Raw genomic sequence first — 23,190 nt, 5'->3', positions numbered from 1 at the left:
AAATGTTACATATCTTTCCTGTACATGTCTCAAGGAACTGGCATGGCAGATTCACTATGGATATAGTCTCAAACAATACAGTAGGTATATGACTGTATTTAAGAATGCAGTAAAACTGGAAAAGCATCAGGAATCAGAGATAATGAAAAGGAATTGGGGGACAATGATTCCAGGAGTACTTGTGTTAGCATTTTGGGGTCTTATGTTGTAAACGGGCTAATTCCTGCACGCGATCTATATTGAATTTCTAAGGTCGTGGGCACATCAATGGACATTCGATTCCATGCTAGCCCACCTGAGGCATGAGCACTTGAGTTGGGATTTGCTGAAGGCAGCTGATCACTATATCTTTATAACTGCCTGTCTCTTTGACTTTGCCTTGTGGATGTCTAGCTTTAAGCTCAAGTGAAACATGACCAAAATGGATCTCTTTGTGAAGGCCAAGACTAAAACAAGGTTAAAAAAAAACTATATAAATTCATGGAGGATAGGGTCCATCGATGGCTATTAGCCAGGATGGACAGGGGTGGTGTCCCTAGCCTCTGTTTGCCAGAAGCTGGGAATGGGCAACCGAGGATGAATCACTTGATGATTACCTGTTCTGTTCATTCCCTCTGGGGCACTCGGCATTGGCCACTGTTGGAAGACCTAGTATGGCTGTTCTTATGTTCCTAACCCTCCCCCTCACCACAATATTTTAACCAATCCTATCACATTACACATACAAGAGTCAATTCAAATGTTAGTAAACCAGTTATGCAACAGACAGAAACAGCTGAAGGTAAAACAAAAGGGAAGTATAGCTTTCCCAACTGAAACTGCTGGTAGGTGGTTCTGCCGGACAGAGTGTTCTCTTGCAAAGTTTTTATTTAAACATCTTAATATCTGTGTGTTGATCTGGTCACTGTGGGTGCTTTCTTAACAGCCAGATATTCTGTTGTTTTGTACAGTTTTGATGGGACATGACTGCCCACTTTTAGCTAATGGCCACCGCTGCTGCTCCTACTGCAAAAAGGCCTTAGAGTGACCACACCTTAGACATAGTCTGCGGGCCCCCAGGTCTGCAGACCACAGGTTGAAAACCACTGTTTTAGAACAAAGACCCTTCCTTGTTTCTGACAGTGGGTTAAGGCTCTACGCTTATCTCAATCACCATGAAAAAATAGTCAGACCGTTGAATAGCACATCCAGTTTACAAACAACATTGCACATGATAATATACCTCACCATGTGCTCCAGCCAAGCCTGCTTCACGTTACTTGTACCACTATCTCCTCCTCCTTGCTCTTGCCACACCTCCAGGCTCATGGTGCTAATAAGAGGAAAAGGATTCCCTTAAATTAACACATACTAAGAATAGTTACCACAACATGAGGCGGGTCTTTCCGGTTGGCTAAAATCATTTGGAGAGCTGGTGTCTAGCAGAGCATTTAGGAGATAGTACATGTGACTCCAGGTGCCGGAGTGGGTCAGTCTGGTTTTCACATGAGCAGCCTAAAGTTGAATGTGAAAGACCTGCACGTGTTGGCCTGGCAGGTGTCTATTGTTCTGTGTCTAATGAAAAGAGACCTGGAGCTGAGCAGGTAGCGCTGTTTGTGTTTGTCTCTGTTTCTGTGTGTTTCACCTTTTCAAGTTAGATTGTTGTGGATGAGTCAGAGTCCCGTGCTCCTTTGATATAAATATCCGTAGTGTGTGGTGAGGTTTTTCTATCCCTTAGAGGGGGGATTGATGACTGTGGTATAACCCTTGACATGCTGCTATAAAAATCTGATTGTGCATTACTCAAGAAACTTAAGGCACTGGCAAAAATGATTGCCCCTCTTCTAATAGTCAGAACAGAACTGTGCTAGGTCCATTGAATGTCTGGGGGGGGTGTTCTGTGGATGACCTCAAAAGAAAGGATTTGGCCTAGTATTGTAAATTGCCTCCTGTAAGAATGTGTAAATAGTCACAGTGCTACCTGACCCTAGCTCTTGGGGCCAGGCTGGAGGTAGGGAACATCCTACCTGCCTCTCCTGAATGGGCATGTTGCTGCTCTCTCAGGCTGAGTTAACCAAAGCCTCTGGTGGTTTCTCATTGGGGTGGGATGGTGACTCACTCCCACCTCAAGATCCCAGCCTCCCAAAACCGGCAGCAGTTGGTGGGGCGGGGGTGAAATCTCTTTTAGTCCTGCCTTGCATTGAACACATGCGCGCATGCGCACAATGGTCCACTTGCCACTGCAGCTTCCAAACCTGAAGAGAAGGAGTTTGCCAAGGCCTTGGTCATGAGAAGCCTTTAGATTTAAATGGAGAATAAACTGATTAACCCCCTCCCCCCGCATACAGAGACGCACCTGGACTCAGGGCTTATGGGAGAATAGGGGGAGTAGCTTTGTAGTATCCTTTTGCTAGGCTATAGCTGCTCCCCCGCCACCATGACAAGTACCATTAATCTGACATCCTTACCCAGCATCTAAACCTTTCATGACTTGTGGAAAAGCCCAAACCTGAACCTCTTCCCACTTGTCAAACCCCTCTCATGTTCACTCCCTAAGCACCCAAGACAAATGATGACAGACCTATGTCCTTCTTAGACTTCACTGTCATCACAGGGCTGCCCATCATGGCCACCAGGAACTTCATGGTGTTTTTTGTGGGATGATTATGCTTTGTATCATTCAATAGTACTTTGATATGCAGATTACTAGATGCTAGATAAATAGAGCCTCTTGCTCATAATGAACAAACCCCTACCACTTTGAGCTAAAGGAGAAGCTTAGTATAGGGCTTCTGACACACAGCTGAGCAATTCTGCTTCCACCCAGCAAAGGGTAGTAGTGCAAATATTCACTAACCAATATTAAAATAGGTGACCTGCTTTCTCATTTTGAATTCTGGTGACCTTAGTTATAACTCATATCCAAGGGATCATAAATAAAATCCAATAGATCACTGCAAGTCTTCTGGTAGGTATCTAATGACTGAGTGTGTGACCTTAAACTCCTAATAATTCAGAAGGAATTGGCATATGACCTTTCATTCAGAATCTTCAGAAAACAGATTTTACAACAAAAAATAATTTGCTTGCAAACACATCATGTTTATTACCTTAACGAGATAACAACAGACACACTTTATTGGGACATATAACAAAACATCTGTCCCTAACCCAAAAAAATGCCTTGAGAAAAACAATCTCATGTTGATACAGTCATATGACACATCATTTTGAAAAGTAAAGCAAGGAATCTGTACCCACATAACCAAACTGATACAGAGATTAGTCACTTTGAACTAATTCTTCTTTTGAATTCACTGTAAACAGTTCGATTGACGTAACATTAAACAATCACCAAATAAACACACTATGGAATTTAGCAACATAAAAACATTCCATGAAAAATAAACATTGCCATTAGAAATCTATACAATAAAGTGCTGCAGTTCCTAGCTGAAACGTCCCTCTGACATTTACATAGTTCATTCTCACAGCTTTATGCTATTATTTTTGCTGCTTACAGCCTGAAATTACTGACGGGCCATTTGAAACGTTGGCTAGCATCCTAATTAATTGTAAGGCTGCACGCATTGAGTTGAACACCTTAATTTGGGTGTATTTTAGCAACAACCTCGTTCCTTAATATACATTTTCTTGAGATTCTTAATCTGACATAACTATTATTGACTTCACTGGAGTTTCATTTAAGACTGTGATCCAACTCCATGGAAACCACTGGAAGTCTTTCTATTGAATTCAGTGGCTGTTAGATCAAACCATGAATGAACAGCTTTATTTAGTCTCATGGAGTTATTCAGGGAGCTAAAATTTGGCATAACAGAAATGAAAACGACAGTCACCCTTTAATACCTTAAAAGGTGCTTCTGAATGAGACATGACCTTTAGGGAGACAAGTTCACGTTTATCACATTAGCTTGTGGCACTGTGGATAAAACAACACCATCCTGAAATGCTACATTCTCACTGAGAACACAATATCTGATAGGTCATAGGAAGAGAAAATCTTGCTATCTTTGGGCCTTCTCCTGCTCTCATTCAAGCCAATGCAAAAGTTCCTTTGCTGGGAGCTTTATACATTTAAAAAAAAAACAAAAAAACAGCATCTGATATTATACCAAATGAAATCAAAAGTGTCAGCAAATCAGATAGCTGGATACTTGGTCCTGGGGTATTGAAAAGAGCTTTACAATGAAAACCTCATGAAAGAAAGCAGATTTGTACAAGATCGTAGGCTCAAATCAGGGGTTCCCAAACTTTGTTTGCGCTTTGTTCAGGGTCAGTGGTGGCCCGCAGCTCCCATTGGCTGGGAACAGCAAACTGCAGCCACTGGGAGCTGCGAACGGCCATACCTGTGGACGCTCAGAAAAATAACATGTCTCACGGCCTGCCAGGGGCTTACCCTGAACAAGCCGCGAACCAAGTTTGGGAACCCCTGGCTCAAAGTCATTGGTGACTTAGTGTGGAATTAATTGCACACGAAGGGCAAGGGAGCCCAAAATGGATACAAGCAGTGAAATGGTATAACTTGCACTGATCTGGCATTCAAAAGGTATATAAGACAGATGTAATTTACATGCAAGAGGAAAGTGTAGTAGAAGCAAGAGAGTGTGAATTCAAGTTACTTTTCTTGCTACATCTTCCTTCAGCCTGAAACTGACACTTATTTTGCACACCCTCTGAATACCAAACCCAGGCAAATTACATTATTTTGTCACTTGCATCCATTTTCCTACTAGTTGACATCCCATATATAATTTAGCCCATTTTAAGACACTGATTAATTTGGCTAAAACATGGTAGTTGCCCTGTCTCTTGTGTTTGATTCAAGGGGCTTTTATAATATACAAACAGAAAAGTTGCTTTCTAATGGACTGAAGTGCAGAACAAGTCTCTCCTCCAAGCCAGGCCCAATGTAGCTTTTCAATAAGGACACAACAAGCATCTCACTTACATATCACATCCATTAGACAAAATAACAGCATCTTCATCATTACAAACAAAAATGAGGTTGACACCAAATAAGAGCTGAGTTTTTTTCTTATCGTTTATTTCCAGTCAACATCTCAGCTTTCATTTAGAAGCAATACATTACTTTCCTGTAACAATTGTAACATTCAGTTTTATTGACATATCTCTTAATCTAAGCAGTTACTTTATTTGAAAAATAATTCATGTTTTTTCTCCAGAAAAACCACTGATTCCATTTTACTTTAACTTTCTATTTGTTTTGAGAGTAATTTTATTACCTCATAATAAAATTAAATCACACCAGTAGCTTATTCTGTTTGAATATTCCTTTTAATGCTGTGAAGGAATCTCCCCCAAACTCACACACCTATCAATAATCTTATTTTGCTATGTAATACATGCTTTAATGTATGCATTTTTCTTATTCATATTTCTTATTCTTTCTTAATCACCAGAAGCTACTGTGCTTCCTTTAATCTGTTTTAATGCATTCTTTATGGTACCGTTTGAATAGTTATCTGCACTATTTCTGGTGCATAAGCCATAAGTCAGCTCTTTAAGATCCATTAAATACTCTTTTCATACACATATATACATCCTAGATCCTTACAGCAGCCTCATAATTAAGAGAATTACAATGTTATTCCTTAGAGAAACATCTGCATAAGAAGTAACATCACTGATAGTAAATGTGCTACAACCAAAAAATAATAACAATAAAAAAAAAATGTTCCACACCAGATTTTATACTATAGAGTCTGCATTTTAGAAAACAAAAACAATCAAGAACTTAGAAACTGGTTTTCGTTGTACATTCCAATCCAATGTTTGGAGGTAACTGGCATCTTCTGCCTGTTGCTCAAAGTGACATAGAACTAGCTGCAACTCATGAACCAGAACAGAACCCCAGGTTCCTTGCTCTTCCAAGTCACTCCACAGGTCAATCTTTGGAATGGTTAATTGTAATTTTTCTCCCATACTGACATCCACCAGCCAATACATATGTCCAGCTCTCCAGAAAAATCATATTTCAACAGCCTTCCTTCAGTGGGAATAGGCAGCAGTAAGTAATGCATAGAGCTCATTCCATCTCCTCATCTTATTACAAGCTTGTAAAGACCATATTTTCCAAAACCATTGTTTTCTTCCTTCCTTTTCTTTTTGACATCTCCCAAAGAGTTTTCACGTTCCTGGGCAGAACAGTTTTGTGATAACATTAAGAATCTTCTGCTGCAGGTTGCATATATCTCCTATTTTGCGTAGTTGCGAAGAGCACTGCATCACAGCTTCCTGTGCTGTAAAACACAAAGGAAAACCAGTCATCAGCTTTGTGAATTCCGTACACTTTCTTGTCTATAGTGGACAGCTCTTCTATAATCATACATGTCTATAAGTTAAATAAACATTTTACCCCAAGAGGCAAGAGATTTGTAAAGGTGTATAGTTGCTTACAGAGCTGGTAACAGAAATTTAAAATAAAAAGCCCAGAAACCTTTAAAAAACAGTTTTTAGTAGCTGTAGGGGCTTGTTCGGACTGGTGAAAGCAACCCCATATTACCCTAAGTACCGTCATATTTTTTGATTTTTTTTTAAAGTTAGCACTGATCAAACGACAAGCCACAAAGCATGACTACTTTGATCCTGCTAGATTGTACTGTTACACAGCCTTCTCGGGTATTTCAGAAAAGGTGGGATTCTGTTCTCTGGGTGACAGGGTTCAGAGTGGTAGCCCTGTTAGTCTGTATCAGCAAAAACAACGAGAAGTCCTTGTGGCACCTTAGAGACTAACAAATTTGCCACAAGGACTCCTCCTTGTTTTTGTTCTCTGAGTGAACCCAGTTCCGTCAGTGAAGGCGATGAAGTTAAACAACTGGGAGACCAGAATCGAGCTCGCAGTCAGTATTTATGGAGCGGTCATTAGAAATGATCCTAAGCTGAATCCCCCCCGATCCAAAGACCCCAGTTTTTTTGAGGGAGTCGGAACTTAGAAACCACAACTTTGGAGCCAAATGTTCCCTGAACTGGGTGGTGGTTCGAATCGAGATCCGAATTTGGTGCCTTGGACCTAGCTCTAGTGATCACCGCTAAAACAAGTTTTAGACGTGTTCCAATCTCAGGTGGCAAAGATCTGAACCACCAGTATTACTGTGAGCTGCATGGAGCATCTAGTAATCAGGCTCAGACATTATTCTGGCTTTCCTTTTTGCTAACACCGTCATTTAGACGTTAAAAAAAATTCCTGTTTCTTAATCTTCCCCCAGGCAAGAGGGAAACCTTGACCCATTCAAAACGGAAACTTATTTTGCTCACAGAAGAACAGAAAGCAAAACCGCTCTCGCGCCCAATGCAGCCGGATAACACACGAAGGTGAAACTGACTAAAGCCCCAGGACTACTCCATCCCAGCGATCATCTAACTCCAGCGCGTTTCTAAGGGCGCTCGGGGCCAGGCTCAGCCCCCGGGCACCCACCCGGCTCTGCGGGGACGGGACGATACCGTACCTGCGGGAGCGGGGCTCTGCTGCGCACCCTTGCGCAGGGTCTTTCCCGGCATCATTTCGCGTCGTTCGCCGGCGGTCTGCAGCGGCGGGGAGATCAGACCAGGCTGCCTGGGGACCGTGTCAGGAGCAGGACGGTGCCGAGCGACGCTCTCCTCTCGCCCGCCTAAACGCCTCTGGGCTGCCCGCGACTCGACGCTGCGCGATAAAGGGAGACACGGGGTTGCGGGGATTTCCTACCCGGTGCTGAGGTAGGGAAAGGAAAAGGGAATTCCTCCCGCCCCCCCTGGGCCTTCATCCAATCAGCGGCGAGGATGCCTGGCGTGTTTCCACAAGTTAGTTCATTGTCCGGGCACGGCACTGGACCGGGCACGTCTGGACTTGCCCGAGGCAGAGCGCGAACTGGCGGCCAGCTCCGCCCGCAGCCGGCTCGGCCCGCGCTGCCTAAGGGAGCCGGGGGCGGGCGATGCAAGCGCCGAATGGGAGCTCGGCGGCTGGGGGTGGTTGCTGATGATTTGATTCCTAGCACGCTGCCCTGGCAGGGTCCCTGTGCCATACCTACCTGCAGGGCTTGAGCCGGCCGGAGCGGAGCTCCCCTCCGTGTTTTCAAACCGTTTTGGATCAGGTTGCAAAAAGCATTTCCCAAATACAGGCCCACATCTTGAGTGGTCCCCAGCGCAGCTCAATAGGACTTGGCCCAGAGGAGCCCCATCGACTTAGGCTGTGTCTACACTAGCACTTTTGTCAGTATAACTTATGTTGCTATGGAGTGTGAAACCCCTCCCCCCCCAGCAACATAAGCTGTACACCAACAGAAGTGCCAGTGTGGACAGCACCATGTCAATGGGAGAGGCACTACGGCCGCTCATAGGGGGGTGGTTTAATGATGTGGAAGGGAGAGCTATGTGTGCTCTGAGTTTTAATAACGGGGTGAATGTAATAAATTAAAACATGTTGAGCCCTGAGTGCAGGTTTATGCTGAGTGGCCATGTATTATGTGCCTGACTAAGATGAACATACATAGTCTAGCTTCCCTACTGCCAATGCGGGGTTAGCGCAGAGGGAGGAAGGAGGGATGATTAAAGTACCATGTTTGCACATGGATCCTATTCCAGCAGGACCTACAGTCAGCTGATCAATGATCCAGGAGCACTACATTATTATTTGCTTATTATTAAAGCTGACAATGTGCTAATCACAGAGATATAAGACAGGCCCTGCCACAAATACCTTACAACCTAAGGCCCCGATCCTGCTGCTGGACCCACCTGGTTGGAACAGTGCACTTGCACAGAGCCCCATTGATTTCATCAGGGCTGCGTATAGGCACAAGGGTCCACTCCTGTGGATCTAGCTGGGCCAAAAAGAGGAGAGAGGGTACTGTACATATTTGACTAGATTACACAGGCGTTACCACTTCTGGGCCCTCCAGAATTTTTGTAGGAAACTGTAGTACCACAGACTGTGTCCAAAGAAATGTGCAGATCACACTTGAAATGTGCTAGATTTTATATTTCTTAGCCATACCCACAATCTATGTGAACATTTTGGGTATCTGTGTACTTGATGAGATGATACAGTAGTTTTTCTTTCTTAATCACCTTGATGTTTTGAAATCTATAAAATTAGTGAATGTTCCACAAGGAATCGGCTTTGAAGCCATAAAGGCACTGTATGACCCTTTCACTCTCATATGATTTTAGGACAGCACTGTGTGTGAGTCCCTGCTTTGCTTTCTCTATAATCATTGCACCTGGAAAGGTATTAACTGGAGTTGAGGTGTGTACGCCAAACAGTTGTTTTTAGGGTAAATACCTAGCAGAAAGTGAACCAGACTGACACAGGAGCAGGGTGAACAATTTGACATACCAAAAAAACAACAAAAAGCAGATTTGTCACTGAAAGACGTTAACAGAGAAAATGACAGCTACACCCCTCAGAGCAGTTGCTAATCGGAGAAAAATGCCAGACTATAACCTGTCTATGGTGTTTGATGAGAAATAGTAATTCTCTCCATGTAATCACAGCCTCTGGTACCAAATGCCTGGAGATGCTGACTATATTAGTGGTGACTGAAAATGCTTGGCTATCAAGCCATTTGTATTGGCTCAATTCAGAGGCATGTTAACCTATTATATGTACTGCACGCATTGGGTGAAGTTCCCCCCCGGAGGATCCCTAACCCATCTTGCTGGTCTAGGGCAGCACAGCTCATGTGAATGTGTTGTGTAATGCACCTTTCTGCTTCTGTACAATGTTAGGAGGCCCACAGCAGCATATGCACAGGGTGGTGGGAGAGTAACCATGCTTCAAGGGGGCAGACCATGTGGCAGGTGTGTTAGCCATTACTCCAGCCTATGGCTCAGTGGAGACCTTGTCTAAAATACTGCCCAGTAACAACCCTGGGAGTGAGGGATGGTCACCCTGCACCCACTCTCACCTCCCCCTCCCCACAGAAGTTGCTGGTTGCTGATAAGACTGTATTCACCAATAAGCAGGGCCAGGTTTATTTCCCTAACATAAGGAAGGGTGCAAACACTGCGTAGGCAGAGGGATTGTTTAGGGTGGCCCAAGGCTTATAATTAGAAGGGTCTTTTGTAATCCTATTAAAACTTGAAATTCAACTGGGGTGGGCCACCTGTTTTGAATTTAAAGGGCTGCCTTTGTTTCAATCCTTATTGACCTCTGTGGCAGTCTGTCTGGTTTATAATGCCACCCATCACCACAGTATGAGAGCACCTTCAACATGAAGTAGATCAGGGGTCGGCAACCTTTCAGAAGTGGTGTGCCGAGTCTTCATTTATTCACTCTAACGTAAGGTTTTGCGTGCCAGTAATACATTTTAACGTTTTTAGGTCTCTTTCTATAAGTCTATAATATATAACTAAACTATTGTTGTATGTAAAGTAAATAAAGTTTTTAAAATGTTTCAGAAGCTTCATTTAAAATTAAAATGCAGAGCCCCCCAGACCAGTGGCCAGGACCCTGGTAGTATGAGTGCCACTGAAAATCAGCTCGCGTGTCGCCTTTGGCACGTGTGCCATAGGGTGCCTACCCCTGAAATAGATTGTCAAGAGCAAAGTCCCTAGTGGACAGGATATAAAAGTTCCATTCAGGGTAAGCTGATTTTTCTTTGACAGATTTGTGTTGGTTTTAGGTCTTTTTGTTTGTTTTTTAGATCTAATTTTTATTTTATTTTGTGACCAATAAGGAGCTACTAACTAAGAAGCATTTGGGCAGATAAAGAAATATTCTTTTTGTTCTCTTAGTAGGTTTCACAGCTGTTTGCCATTCCTATTGCCAAACTTCGCTGTCACTTTGAGATACTTTATGCATCAATAAGGTCCGCCCACACGTCAATCATTAACACCGGGAACACACTTGCATCAACTAATAGAGTGCTCTGGTTGCTCCATGCTTTCATTTCTAGAGAATCTCATTTAAAGGGGGATGCCCTTTGAAATTTCTGACTCCTCTTATCGCAAGAGACTAGTTCTTCACAGCAGACAGGGAAATCAAGTTTTAGGAGCTGGCAAACCTGATCATCAACTTCGTGGCACCTCAGAATAGATGACGTGTCCATTTGCTGATTGTGTAAGTGTTGTTATTGTCTGAAGCTTAAAAAAACCCAAACCTGCACACCAATGCCTGGGTCTGTATTTCAAAGTGATAGTGCAGTTTGGGTGAAGAACAATGGTTCCTCTGTAAATAATTATGTTTCTTGTGGCATTTTGGTGATGTAATAGACTAGTGTACTAAGCCCCTACACTCTCCCTAGCTGTGCACGGGAGGCTAAACTTCAGAGAAAGTTGTCATGGGCTTAGACAGCAGGGAAAAGAAGGAATTTCTGATCCAGCCCACTCCCACCATGGCGTATCTGCATTTTCGCCATCCACCACAAAATCCAGACAGCTAACAGATCATGCAAGAAGAGTGGGCAGGAGAGGAGGAGCCAGGGTGAAGTGTATTAAGTGGCATGGTGTGACTCTCACAGTGCAGGGCAATGGCACCTGTATTCCCCCTCCGTGGTCCAGCGATGGCAGCCACTGGTTTCCGGCTCCTCAGCCCTCACCTCTCTTGGTGGACACCTCTATCTCTCTCCCTTCTGACCGCTGTATTTCCAGGCTGCACAGTCCCCTGCCTATACCATGAATTGCCCAGCAAAGGTAGAGTGCCGAAGCAGGTCTGCTTTGCTTTTCTCCACAGAGACTATGAATGGTGTAATTGCTCGCAGTTAAGTTTACCACGCAGTTATTTCAAAGCAAGCACATTTATTCTTCAGATAAAAGCGTTACAGAGAAAACACATTAAAACCAATAAAAGAACCTTCATGCATGCTAAAAAAATTACCAGAGATCATCCTGCTACTCCAACAAGGGCGCTGGCTGCTGAACAGTCCTTCAAAGCCACACAGGAATTTTACTGTGGGGATAAATTCATAAAAGCTGTTAGCTGAAAACAAGCACCCTTCCCCCACCCCCCGAATCTGTGAGTCACTCTTATCCAGTTTGGGCCTCTGATCCTCATGTAACAGGTGATCAGCAAAGAGTTTCTCCTCAGGGCGCAGCTTCGAAAGGATGGGTCCAAAGGTGGGTAATTTGCGTTCCCCTCCTCCCAAGTATTTCCTAGGAAACCCACTCCACTAAAAGTTCTATCCTGGCTAGTGCGTTGTTTCAAATAGTCCTTTGAAGCTCATAGCACTTCCCAGGGTTTACATTAATCCAGTGTCCCCCTTAAAGAAGTGATACACAATCACGCATTAACATTTGCCCTTTTAATACAATTAACCCCTAAAACACTTAAATGTAATTTATTGTAAATGTAATTGGCCAGGAAATTGCCAGACCTGTCACAGTGACCATTTGGGAAAGTGTCTGTACAAACTCATGAATTCTGGATGATAATTGTTACTATTAAAACTGCTGTATCCTGAATACCTATATGTATGTGGAGCCACCGTTGCTGACAGGACCTGTAGCAGGTGCACACAGGACAAGGACAATGGGAAATACTTGCAGTTAATGATGGCATTTTAGTCACAATAGTTATGCTAAAGAATAACTGCATCCTTAGAAGACCAGTGTTATCTTATCCCTCTGGAGGGAGAGGAGAAGGCAGGAGCAGTGGAAATTTACCAGGAGCAGAACAAAAGCAGCCAGGTGTCTGGGCTTTCAGTAAGCAGCCAGGAGGGGATTAAATAAGGGAACACACAAGAACAGAGGGAGAGCTAGACAGGAAGAGGAAGCTGTGGCCTGAGACAGCATGTGGCAGTTTCATGAGACATGAGGGCCCTGCTTGCTTTCCTGAGTCTGGATGGCCCCAAGTACTGCGAGACAGACCCCAGCTCCTCCCAAGAATGCCCTGAAGTTGTGAGGCAGCCGAGGCAAGGGAATGTGTGTAACTGTTTATTGGTCTGTATGATCTATACTCTCTTGTCCTTTATTGGATTAAGTATAAAGAGTGATAATGGATTAGATTTATGCAAAGCATCTGATGTGTTTACTGCTTCCCTGTGTACCTCTGCAGAGTTAAGCTGTAAATCAAAAACTTCCCATCTTTGGGGTGGAGCTCTAGGAGAGAATGTGTTCAAGCAACTGGAGTGTCTTGGGGTTTGGTGCTGGCCCTGGGGGCCTAGGGCAGGTGGGCTCCATTTCTGTGAAGTGGTAGTAGATTCTGAGTCAGTGCTCAGATAAAGTGTTAGAGGGGCCCTGGGAGTGCTGCAGCCTGGTGAGACTCAGGAAGCTTAAAACCCGGGGTCCAGGGACACAGTGGCTTGGACTCTCCTCGCAGCAGTCCTAGTGAGTGGCCATGATGGGTACTTGCTAGGATCTGAGACCGCATAGTCCACCCACCTTAAGGACTGCAGTCAAATATGCAGGTTAATACCCCCACCGCATGCTCTGTGTGGTTCACTCCCTCAGAGGGGTGTGTCAAATAACACAAATGGTGGTCATCAGCCAATGGCAGCACAGCTACTGGCACTGTTATGGTTCCGTGACTGATGTAGAGGCCAGAGAGCGGTTTAGCGGACAGTCCCTCTGCATTTCTGGCCACAGTCTATAGGGCTAGGGGGTTGGGTACTTTGCAGTTACTCTTGGCTGCGCCCTGGCTGCTCTGACCCCCCTTCTGGCTGTGTGGCTTGGGGGTGAGTGAGATTGAGGGTGCCATCTGCACGACTCAGGCACACCCGTGGGATGTTTGGAATTAGTTTGTTCCCCTCTGTGAATTCAGACCCAGAACGGGGATGTTATGCACACAATGTATAAATCGCCTTTCTTCCAGTGAGAGGGAAACTGAGGCTAACGTTGACTGTTTCTTACTTACCAAAGCTTCCTGCATTGAAAAAGAGACTGAGCTTAAAACCTAAAGTACAGATCCCAGCAACCTCCCCCAAAGCTAGTGCAGCAGCATCATGGGTTTCTTGGCCTGGCCTAGACAGCATGAGAGAAATCTGGCACCATGCCGCACAAGTTGGGCAGCGTGTTATTGTTTTTTTTTCTAAAAATAAAGGATGAGCAGGGAGGATGGGATTCTACAGAATGGGTCCATGAAGCTATTTGGGCCTTTGCAGAGAGGGCTGATTCTATTGCTACCATCACTTAGGGCAGAGCTTTGCGCAGTGGTGGATTTAGAGTTAGTGGGCCCTGTGTGCAGCTTCATTTTCACCTCTCCCCCCCCAAGGACCCAGCCAAGAAAAAGAACATTCTCTCTTATCTCCCCCTGTCTTTCATTCTTTTTTCTTTCTCTTCCTATTTTATAAGTAATAGGAAGTAAATGAAAGTAAAGTGAGGTACCTTGATTGGGGAAGGGGGTTAGGGCGCAGGAAGGAGTGCGGTGACAGGCTCTGGGAGGAAGTTTGGGTGTGGGCTCTGGGCTGGGGCATGGGGTTGGGGTGTGGGAGGAGGGGTGTGGGCTCTGGGAGGGAGTTTGGGTGCAGAATGCGGGCTCTGGGCAGGGGTGTGGGTGGGTGCGAGGTGCAGGCTCTGAGCTGGGGCAGGGAGTTGGGGTGTGGGATGGGGGCACAGGGGGCGGCCCTTACCTTGGTCGGCGCAGCTCCCAAAGTGACCAACACACACACCCCTGTGGCAGCAGCTCCGGGGGGGGGGGGCAGGGGTGCTTCCCCCACAGGTGCTGCCCCCGCAGCTCCCATTGGCCACAGTTCACATAATATGACTTGCTTGCTATTGTATTTATTTGTATTATCTTTTCTCAGAAACATGGTGGGAATCATTCTTGATCTAATTAAAACAAGAACATTGCTTCTTATAGAATCATAGAACCAGAAGGGACCTCGAGAGGTCATCTAGTCCAGTCCCTTACACTCAAGGCAGGACTAAGTATAGCCCTGCCTTGAGTGAAGGGCCCTGGCCAATGGAAGCTGTGGAGTCAGCGCTCAGGGTGGGGGCAGAGTGCAGAGATTTCCACCCCCCTGTCGCCCAGGGGCCTCAGGGACATGTTGGCTGCTTCCAGGAGTGAAGCGGTGTGGAGGGAGGGAGGGAGGCAGAGCGGGCAGGGAGCCGCCTTAGCCCTACTGCTGGCACATCTCTGCGTGCCCCTTGAGAGGAGGGGGACAATGCGTCTCCATGTGCTGCCTGGGGCGGGGGCAGTGCACAGAGCTGCCTCCCCCCATCCTGCCAGGGGCGTGCAGAGATGTGCCAGCAGTCGGACGCTTCCGGGAGTGGCCTGAGGCCACCGGCTGCGGCATGCAGGCAGCCTGCCTGCCTGAGCCCTGCTGCACCTCCGGCCAGGACTCAGGGGCAGGTTGTTAGATATTTGTCCTGCATTTTGGGGGGCCGTCTGTCATTGGGGGTGTTCCACCGCATGGTCTGTTTCATGGTAAATTCGCTCCTGGCTGTGTGTACCAAATCTGGAGTCAGCGGGTGTAAATGGGTATAATTACACTCATTTCTACCAACTCAGGGACTGGCCCATTACTCTTCTTTGAGGGAAGATGGAGGCGAATGAACTGGCTTATACTGTTATACGTGGTCAGTGCCAAACCTGAGGCTGTCACCTGGGCAGCAGCATGCTGAGAGGTGCTATGATGCGATTGCCAGATCTGGGAGTCAGGCCAGGCCAAGTCCAGGACAGAATGCCTAACTTGCTTTCTGCTGCCATCATGGGCCCTTGTGGGTGAGCAGTGGCAAAGGCAGTTTGTTGTAAGTTGGGAGGTGCCACTGAATATGCTCTGCTTGTAACTGTGGCTTCTAAGAATCCCCACAATGAGAACGGACACCTGGGGAAATATTCTGGTATGAACATGTTTAAGGGTATGTCTGAGTTAAAGTAAAATGAATGGCCCACTTCTCTCTCGTACACTGGAACGGCACTGACTCAGGGCAGTTACTCTTGTGTTGCATCAGTGTAAGTGGTGGGAGAACTGGGCCTGGTGAGGACAGCCACATCTCTCACACCTACAAATGGAAGAGTAAGAAGCTGGTAAGCCTGAATCCCTTCTCTTTTATTCACAATTTACCTTAATATAACTCCATTCAATTGAATGGCGCTAAGTAGTGTAAGCAGGGGAGGCTCAAATACAACACATTCACAGAGCTGTTTCTGTGACAGGAACTCTAAGCAATCAACGTGCAACATGTGACTTCCAGCAAGCACAGACCTGAAAGGAAATCAAACAGCACAGCACGGGAAGGAAACTGACAGTAGGACAGAAAGGAAACTGGGCACATTCTGTGGTGTGGGTTAAACCAGGAGTTTTTCCTCTTTGTTTGTTCTCCCCCTCCCACACTCAGGGCCGGCTCCAGGCACCAGCCTGGCAAGCAGGTGCTTGGGGCAGCCGCTCTGGAGAGGGGCGGCAGGTCCAGCTATTTGGTGGCAATTCGGCGGACGGTCCCTCACTCCCGCTCAGAGCGAAGGACCTTCCGCCGAATTGCCGCCGCAGATCGCGATTGCGATCGCGGCTTTTTTTTGTTTTTTTTGTTTTGTTTTGGCTGCTTGCGGTGGCCAAAACCCTGGAGCCGGCCCTGCCCATACTGGTCACAAACTCTGCTTGTACACAGTGATTCTCTTGAACCTAAAAGTGTTAAGAGGAAAGTGAGCATTGTCATCATCAGCCCTGATCAAAGGTCACGTGAATAAAACAAACAAGGGTGGGGCTGAGCTAACTGCAGCAATAGCGATCTCTGCTAGAGCTGTTACGTGGTTGTTCTATCGGCTGAACATTTATAATAAGTTCTATGTATCAGAGGGGCAGCTGTGTTAGTCTGTATCCACAAAAACAATGAGGAGTCTGGTGGCACCTTAAAGACTAACAGATTTATTCGGGCATAAGCTTTTGTGGGTATGTACATCTGAAGAAGTGGGTTTTTTACCCACGAAAGCTTGTGCCTGAATAAATCTGTTAGTCTTTAAGGTGCCACCGGACTCCTCGTTGTTTTAATAAGTTCTATGGCACTTTTCACCTAAGGATCTCAAAGCGCCCCTTCCATTCAGAAAAAAAAGCCTCACGTTATCCCTATGAGTTCAGTATTAATGCTGCTCCTGTTTTACAGATGGGGAAACAAGTACCGGGAGCTGAATGATTTAAGCCTGGGTCAATGACCAAACCAGGAAAAGAAACCGGAGCTCCTGGCTCCCTGATCTGTGCTGGAATAAAACTTATCACTTATTAGCTTCCAACTGTTATGCAAACATTAATTAATGATTCTACCACCAGGCCACAGCCCCTTCTAATCACGCTATTTTCTCTGGATATATTTCTATTCAAACTTAATCATCCAGATTTCCGATCAAGAGACATTTCCTAAGGCTTGCCAACATGCATTGTAATGTGGTCACTGATGTCAGATACAAGCTCACTGAACCTTCTCTGTAATAAACCTCTAGATCTCCTTGCCACCCACTTGATTTATTTTTCCTCCTGGGAAATCTGTCAGCCTCATGTGATGTCATCTCTGGAACGTTAAGTTTCCAAATGGTCACCATGCAGAACCTGATTCAACTCCCACAATTGGATTTTTTTTTTCCTACTGACTTTACTACGAGTTGGTTCTAGTTGTGTACCAGAAAGCCCTGCTTAGCCCAGGCTTAAGGAGAATGTATTAATATTGTGCTGATCTCTTGGCCATTCACTCCCTTCAAAGGGATGGCTGTGGTGAACAGAGTGGAACAGTATTTTTCCTGCTTAAATTGTTGTATAGTGTTGTTGTTGTTGTGCACTGTTAAATAGTTACCATGTTTTACCCAAGAGGCAGCCATTTGTGACGGGTGAAGTGACTCTTTGCATATCAACTTGTATAGCACTTTGGGATCCTTTAGGTTGAAAGCTGCTTGTCAGAGTTACCAGGCAGTCAGTTGAGGTGGGTTGGAGTAGGGGCTGGCTAGTGTAGAAAGAGGCACACCTAGAGTAGAAGCAGGAGGTTGAAACTATTGGCAATAGGAATAGTAGGACACTGAGCACACTGCGTCCCTTAAGAGTCTATGTACTTGCCTTGGGATTATCTAGGTCAGTGGTTTTCAACCTCTTTTCATTTGCAGACTCCTAAAATATTTTGAATGGAGGGTGGACCCCTTTGGAAATCTTAGACCCAGTCTGCAGACCCCCAGCAGTCCATGGATCAAGGTCGAAAACCACTGTTCTATGGTAATTGGGACTGTCAAGCGATTTAAAAAAAAAAAAAATCACGATGAATCGCACAATTAAAAATAATAGAATACCATTTATTTAAATATTTTTGGATGTTTTCTACATTTTCAAATACTGATTTCAAGTGCAACAGAATACAAAGTGTAGAGTGTTCACTTTATTTATTTTTGATTACAAATATTTGCACTGTAAAAAACAAAATAGGTGAATTGAAAAATACTACAAGTACAGTAGTGCAATCTCTTTATCGTGAAAGTTGAACTTACAAATGTAGAATTATATACAACAAAAACCTGCCTTCAAAAGTAAAACAATGTAAAACTTTAGAGCCTACAAGTCCTTGTTCAGCCAATCGCTCAGACAATTGTTTGTTTATATTTGCAGAAGATAAAGCTGCCAGCTTCTTGTTTACAATGTCACTTGAAAGTGAGAACAGGCGTTTGCATGGCACTATTGTAGCCAGCACTGCAAAATATTTACATGCCAGATGCACTAAAGAGTCATGTCGCTTGATGCTTCAACCGCTATTCCAGAGGACATGCTTTCATGCTGATAATGGGTTCTGCTCGATAACGATCCAAAGCAGTGCGGACCGACACATGTTCGTTTTCATCATTGAGTCAGATGCCACCAGCAGAAGGTTGATTTTCCTTTTTGGTGGTTTGGGTTCTGTAGTTTCCGCATTGGAGTGTTGCTCTTTTAAGACTTTTGAAAGCATGCTCCACACCTCGTCCCTCTCAGATTTTGGAAGACACTTCAGATTCTTAAATTTTGGGTTGAGTGTTGTAGCTATCTTTAAAAATTTCACATTGGTATCTTCTTTGCATTGTCAAATTCGCAGTGAAAGTGTTCTTAAAACGAACAACATGTGCTGGGGTCATCATTCGAGACTGCTATAACATGAAATATATGGCAGAATGTGGGGAAAACACAGCAGGAGACATACAGTTCTCCCCCAAGGAGTTCAGTCACTAATTTAATTAACACATTATATTTTTAATGAGTGTCATCAGCATGGAAGCATGTCCTCTGGAACAATGGCCAAAGCATGAAGAGGCATATGAATCTTCAGTGCATCTGGCACGTAACTATCTTGCAACACCAGCTACAACAGTGCCAGGCAAATGCCTGTTTTCACTTTCAGGTGACATTGTAATTAAGAAGTGGGTAGCATTATCTCCCGTAAATGTAAAAAAACTTGTTTCTTCTTAGAGATTAGTTGAACAAGAAGTAGGACTGAGTGGACTTGTAGGCTCTAAAGTTTTACATTGTTTGGTTTGAGTGCAGTTATATAACAAAACAACCCTTACATTTGTAAGTTGCACTTTCATGATAAAGAGATTGCACTACAGTACTTGTATGAGGTGAATTGAAATACTATTTCTTTATCAATTTTACAATGCAAATATTTGTAATCAAATAATGTAAAGTGAGCACTGTACATTTTGTATTCTGTGTTGTAATTAAAATTGATATATTTGAAAATGAAGAAAAATATCCACAAATATTTAATAAATTTCAATTGGTATTCTGTTTAATAATGCGATTAATCACAATTAATTTATTTTTGGTTAATCATGTGAGTTAACTGCAATTAATCGACAGCCCTAATGGTAACGACAACCTTTTGCGGACCCCTTGAACAGTCTTTGGATCCCCCGGGGTCTGTGGACCACAGGTTGAAAACCACTAGCCTAGGTGTAACCTCACCTGTAGATTGGCTGAATCCTGGTTGAATGGCATGGGGGTCTATCATAAGACCTGCGAGTCATTGGTTCTGATGACTTCTTATACTCACTATTCCAGGATGACTCATCAGACTTACGCGGGCTCAGGTATCCCACTACAGTAAGATCATTACTGTCATCAACAAAAGATGATCAATTAATTCTTCGTATGTCTTTACCACCTCTCAGTTCAGCATTTCAAAATGCAAGACAAAAATTAATTAGTTAAGCCCCACCATAGCTCAGAGGCCACTAAATATTAATCCCATTGTACAGAGGGGGGAATTAAGGCACAACCAAATTGTGATTTGACCCAGGTCACAGAAGTGAGTTAGTGGCAATCACTTACTGAGTCTAAGTCCTGTTCCCTAACCACCAGACTATGCTTCCTCTTTCCTTTTGCCCCAAAGATCATCCTTATTCTTTATCACCCTTTATGACTAACCACCATCTTTAGAGCATCACCTCCAATGAAACAATCACTTTGTATTTTTCCTCCTGGAAATACAGAGAGTCCTTGGACTTACGACACAATTTGTTCCTCAGAATTGCATTGTAAGTTGAAACCATAGGCATCAATGGTATGAAGGGAGGGATTGGTTCCTGAATCAAGGCTTAATACACTATTTTCACCACAATAACCCAGATTTTTGCACTAAATGAATTACAGATGACTAATGTTGCAACATTAATGTATTTACTGTACACTGTATTTTGTGAACAGCATTCAAATAAACATATAAACTCACATGCTGCTCAAAATGCCAGTAACACAGGCTCAGAAAGCCAGGGAGAATAGCATACATGTAGAGCCTCAGCCAATCACTATTCAAGTTTTCTGATTGGCTGAGCCTGGGGCTGGGAGCCAATCAAAAACAAGCAGGAACCCTACCCAACAACAAGCTACCCTGCTGCCTCAAAGCCAATCAGAAGCAACCCTTCTAGCTCCATACCAGTATAACGCAACCAGGACATGATTTCAAGCAAACTTTATGCAAATCGAGCATCTTAAGGACAAAACAGGCGTCATAGGGGCGAAACGGGCAGTCAATTGAAAAACATCGTAAGTTCAAGGACTCACTGTACACATGAAACACTGTCAGAGGCTGGGAGAAGAATTCTTCCCAGGAACAATCCTTGCGTTGGATAAGATCTGATGAATTGCAAGCAGGTGCTTGTGATGGTTTTACATTGTACATCCACATGATAAAGAAAGAAAAGTCCTTGGGCCAAGGAGGAATGTAGGAATTGCCTTCCTGGAGTAGACCTGTGGTCCATCTTGCCTTTACTACTCTATTTGCACAGTGGACATTCCCTGGTGCTTCAAAAACAGGTGCAACAAAACCTAGAGTGGCCAGTTATGGAATTACTTACCAATAGGGTAAGTTTCTCCCTAGCCCGTTACGTTTTTTAACAGTATGATATGTGCTGACTTTCAGTGTCAATGAACGTCCCCTTGTTCTTGTATAATGCAACATGGTAAATAGGACAATCTAATTTTCTTTCTCTTTGCTATTCATCATATTGTTTGTTTGTATCCTCTCTAGACTAAACTAGTCTACTCATTTCAGTTTAACCTTGTATGCAAGCCTTTCCAGGGCCCCAGTCACTTTCACTGACCACCTCTGAACTGCCTCTATTTCCCTTATCCTTTTGGAGAAGGGGACCAGAGTTTCAACCGTGGGAAAATTAGCAGGGTTCCACTGAAGTCAGTGGAGTGATGCCATTTACCACCAGCTGAGGCCTTGACCTCCAGGATGAGCAGAACTGAACCCAATCTTTGCTTGCCTGATTCACACAAGTAGGGGGAATGGAGGCCGTTCGTAATGCTCAACAAAATGTTATGGTTGTTCTTTCAAAAGTTTACGACTGAAGACTGACTTAATACAGCTGTGACATTATCTGATTAAAATATGACCACATAGATCATTGTTGCAACCGGTGTTCTATACTTGCAACAAATCTTGTACAAAATGTGGCATGTAAGATGTTTATGGAAAGGTTATGATTTGCTGATTATGATTCTGCTATGTGTATGCATGTATCATTTTTGTATTTGAAGTTACAAGTATTGGCTCTATATCTGTATTTCAAATGTTTGCTCTTGGGGTAACGCCTGCACATCTTGAAGGAACTATTCAAGTAGAATGGCCCATTAAAGGACACTTAACTTACAATGGAAGACGCCTATCTACTCTTAATGAACTGTCCTGCCATGACTAAGCAAAGTCAAGCATGGACATGTGACTCCAACCATCATCTTGTTGCTGTAATTTTCCACTGAGGGCTTTGTTTGAAACAATGGGTTTCCCTCCACATAGCAAAAGCTATAAAAGGCCCTGGAAACCGCTCCATTTTGCCTCTGTCCTGCTCAAACTTTTCGACTATGAATTTATGGTAATGGGAGCATTCTAACCAATGGACTGAGGAACTTCCAATGATTTGGAAGCAGCCAGAGACTTGACTTAAGCCAGCAGTTTATTCCATCACTGCTACAAGCCTGAACCAAGAACTTTGCAATTGTTGCGTGCAGGGGCAGTGAGTTATATGGACCCGTGATGCCTGGGCTCTAGCAATATTTGGGGCCTGGGGGCCTGGCTCCACCAATGTTTGGGGCTGTGTCTCTCCCCAGGCCCCACCTGCTGCCCCTGTGTGCCTTCCCTGAGTGTTCCCCGGCCCCCACTCGCTGCCCCCGCATGCCTCCCCCGGCCCTGGAACATCCCTGTCTCAAGCCGGTGGCTGGCCCTGCAGCTCTGCTCCGCTTTGCTGGCTCCTGGCATCAACTGCCACCACAGGGTCCTAGTGCCCCCCGCCCACTACTGCCAGGGGAGGCTGACCCTGCCCCTGCCCTTCTGTCTTGGACCCTTCCCTTTTCCGGTGGGACACTCCATCAGCATAGCCCCCCGCCACACGCAGTCACCACTCCTGCCCCATGCTAGGCAAGGGGCAGCCCCACCTCCTGTCCTCAGTGAGGGACAGCAGCAGGGGAGGAGGCGCACATGTGATGGCAGCCCCTACCCCCCCCCACCCCACGGGAGGCAAGGGGGCTTCCTGGACCTGAGAGGGGCCCTAGGAGCATGTGCAGTGACAGTGGTGTGAGGCGAGTGTGCTGCTGGGAGGGGGATGGGGGGGCCCTCCCCTCCCCTCCCCTCCCCCTAGCTCGCTGGTGAGGAGAGGGCTGGGGGGGAGTCCTCTCTGGCCCCAGCCCCGGGGCAGCCTGCCTGCACCCCAAACTCCTCATCCCCAGCCCTACCCCAGAGCCCTCACCCCTGCACCCCAACTCTCTGCCCTAGCCCTGAGCCCCTCCCACACCCCAAATCATTCATCCCCCAACCAGAGCCCTCATCCCCCCCACACTCTAACCCCCTACCCTAGCTCTGAGCCCCCTCCTGCAT

The 23,190-nt window shown here is 45.1% G+C and overlaps 1 protein-coding gene across 1 annotated transcript; it reads right to left on the bottom strand.

Moving 5' to 3' along the window:
- Positions 1 to 3,492: 3,492 nt before the first annotated feature.
- PMAIP1 (phorbol-12-myristate-13-acetate-induced protein 1) lies at positions 3,493 to 7,908 on the bottom strand. The gene is made up of 2 exons (XM_034774851.1): positions 7,470 to 7,908; positions 3,493 to 6,263 (listed from the first exon to the last, which is right to left on the bottom strand). The coding sequence occupies exons 1-2, from the start codon at positions 7,522 to 7,524 to the stop codon at positions 6,151 to 6,153; spliced, it is 168 nt and encodes a 55-aa protein (XP_034630742.1). The 5' UTR covers positions 7,525 to 7,908; the 3' UTR covers positions 3,493 to 6,150.
- Positions 7,909 to 23,190: the final 15,282 nt, after the last annotated feature.

The sequence above is a fragment of the Trachemys scripta genome, chromosome 6 (assembly GCF_013100865.1).
Source record: "Trachemys scripta elegans isolate TJP31775 chromosome 6, CAS_Tse_1.0, whole genome shotgun sequence".
Lineage (NCBI taxonomy): Eukaryota > Metazoa > Chordata > Testudines > Emydidae > Trachemys > Trachemys scripta.
The sequence above is the reverse complement of the archived record's forward strand: the minus strand, read 5'-3'. Positions and strand labels throughout refer to the sequence as shown.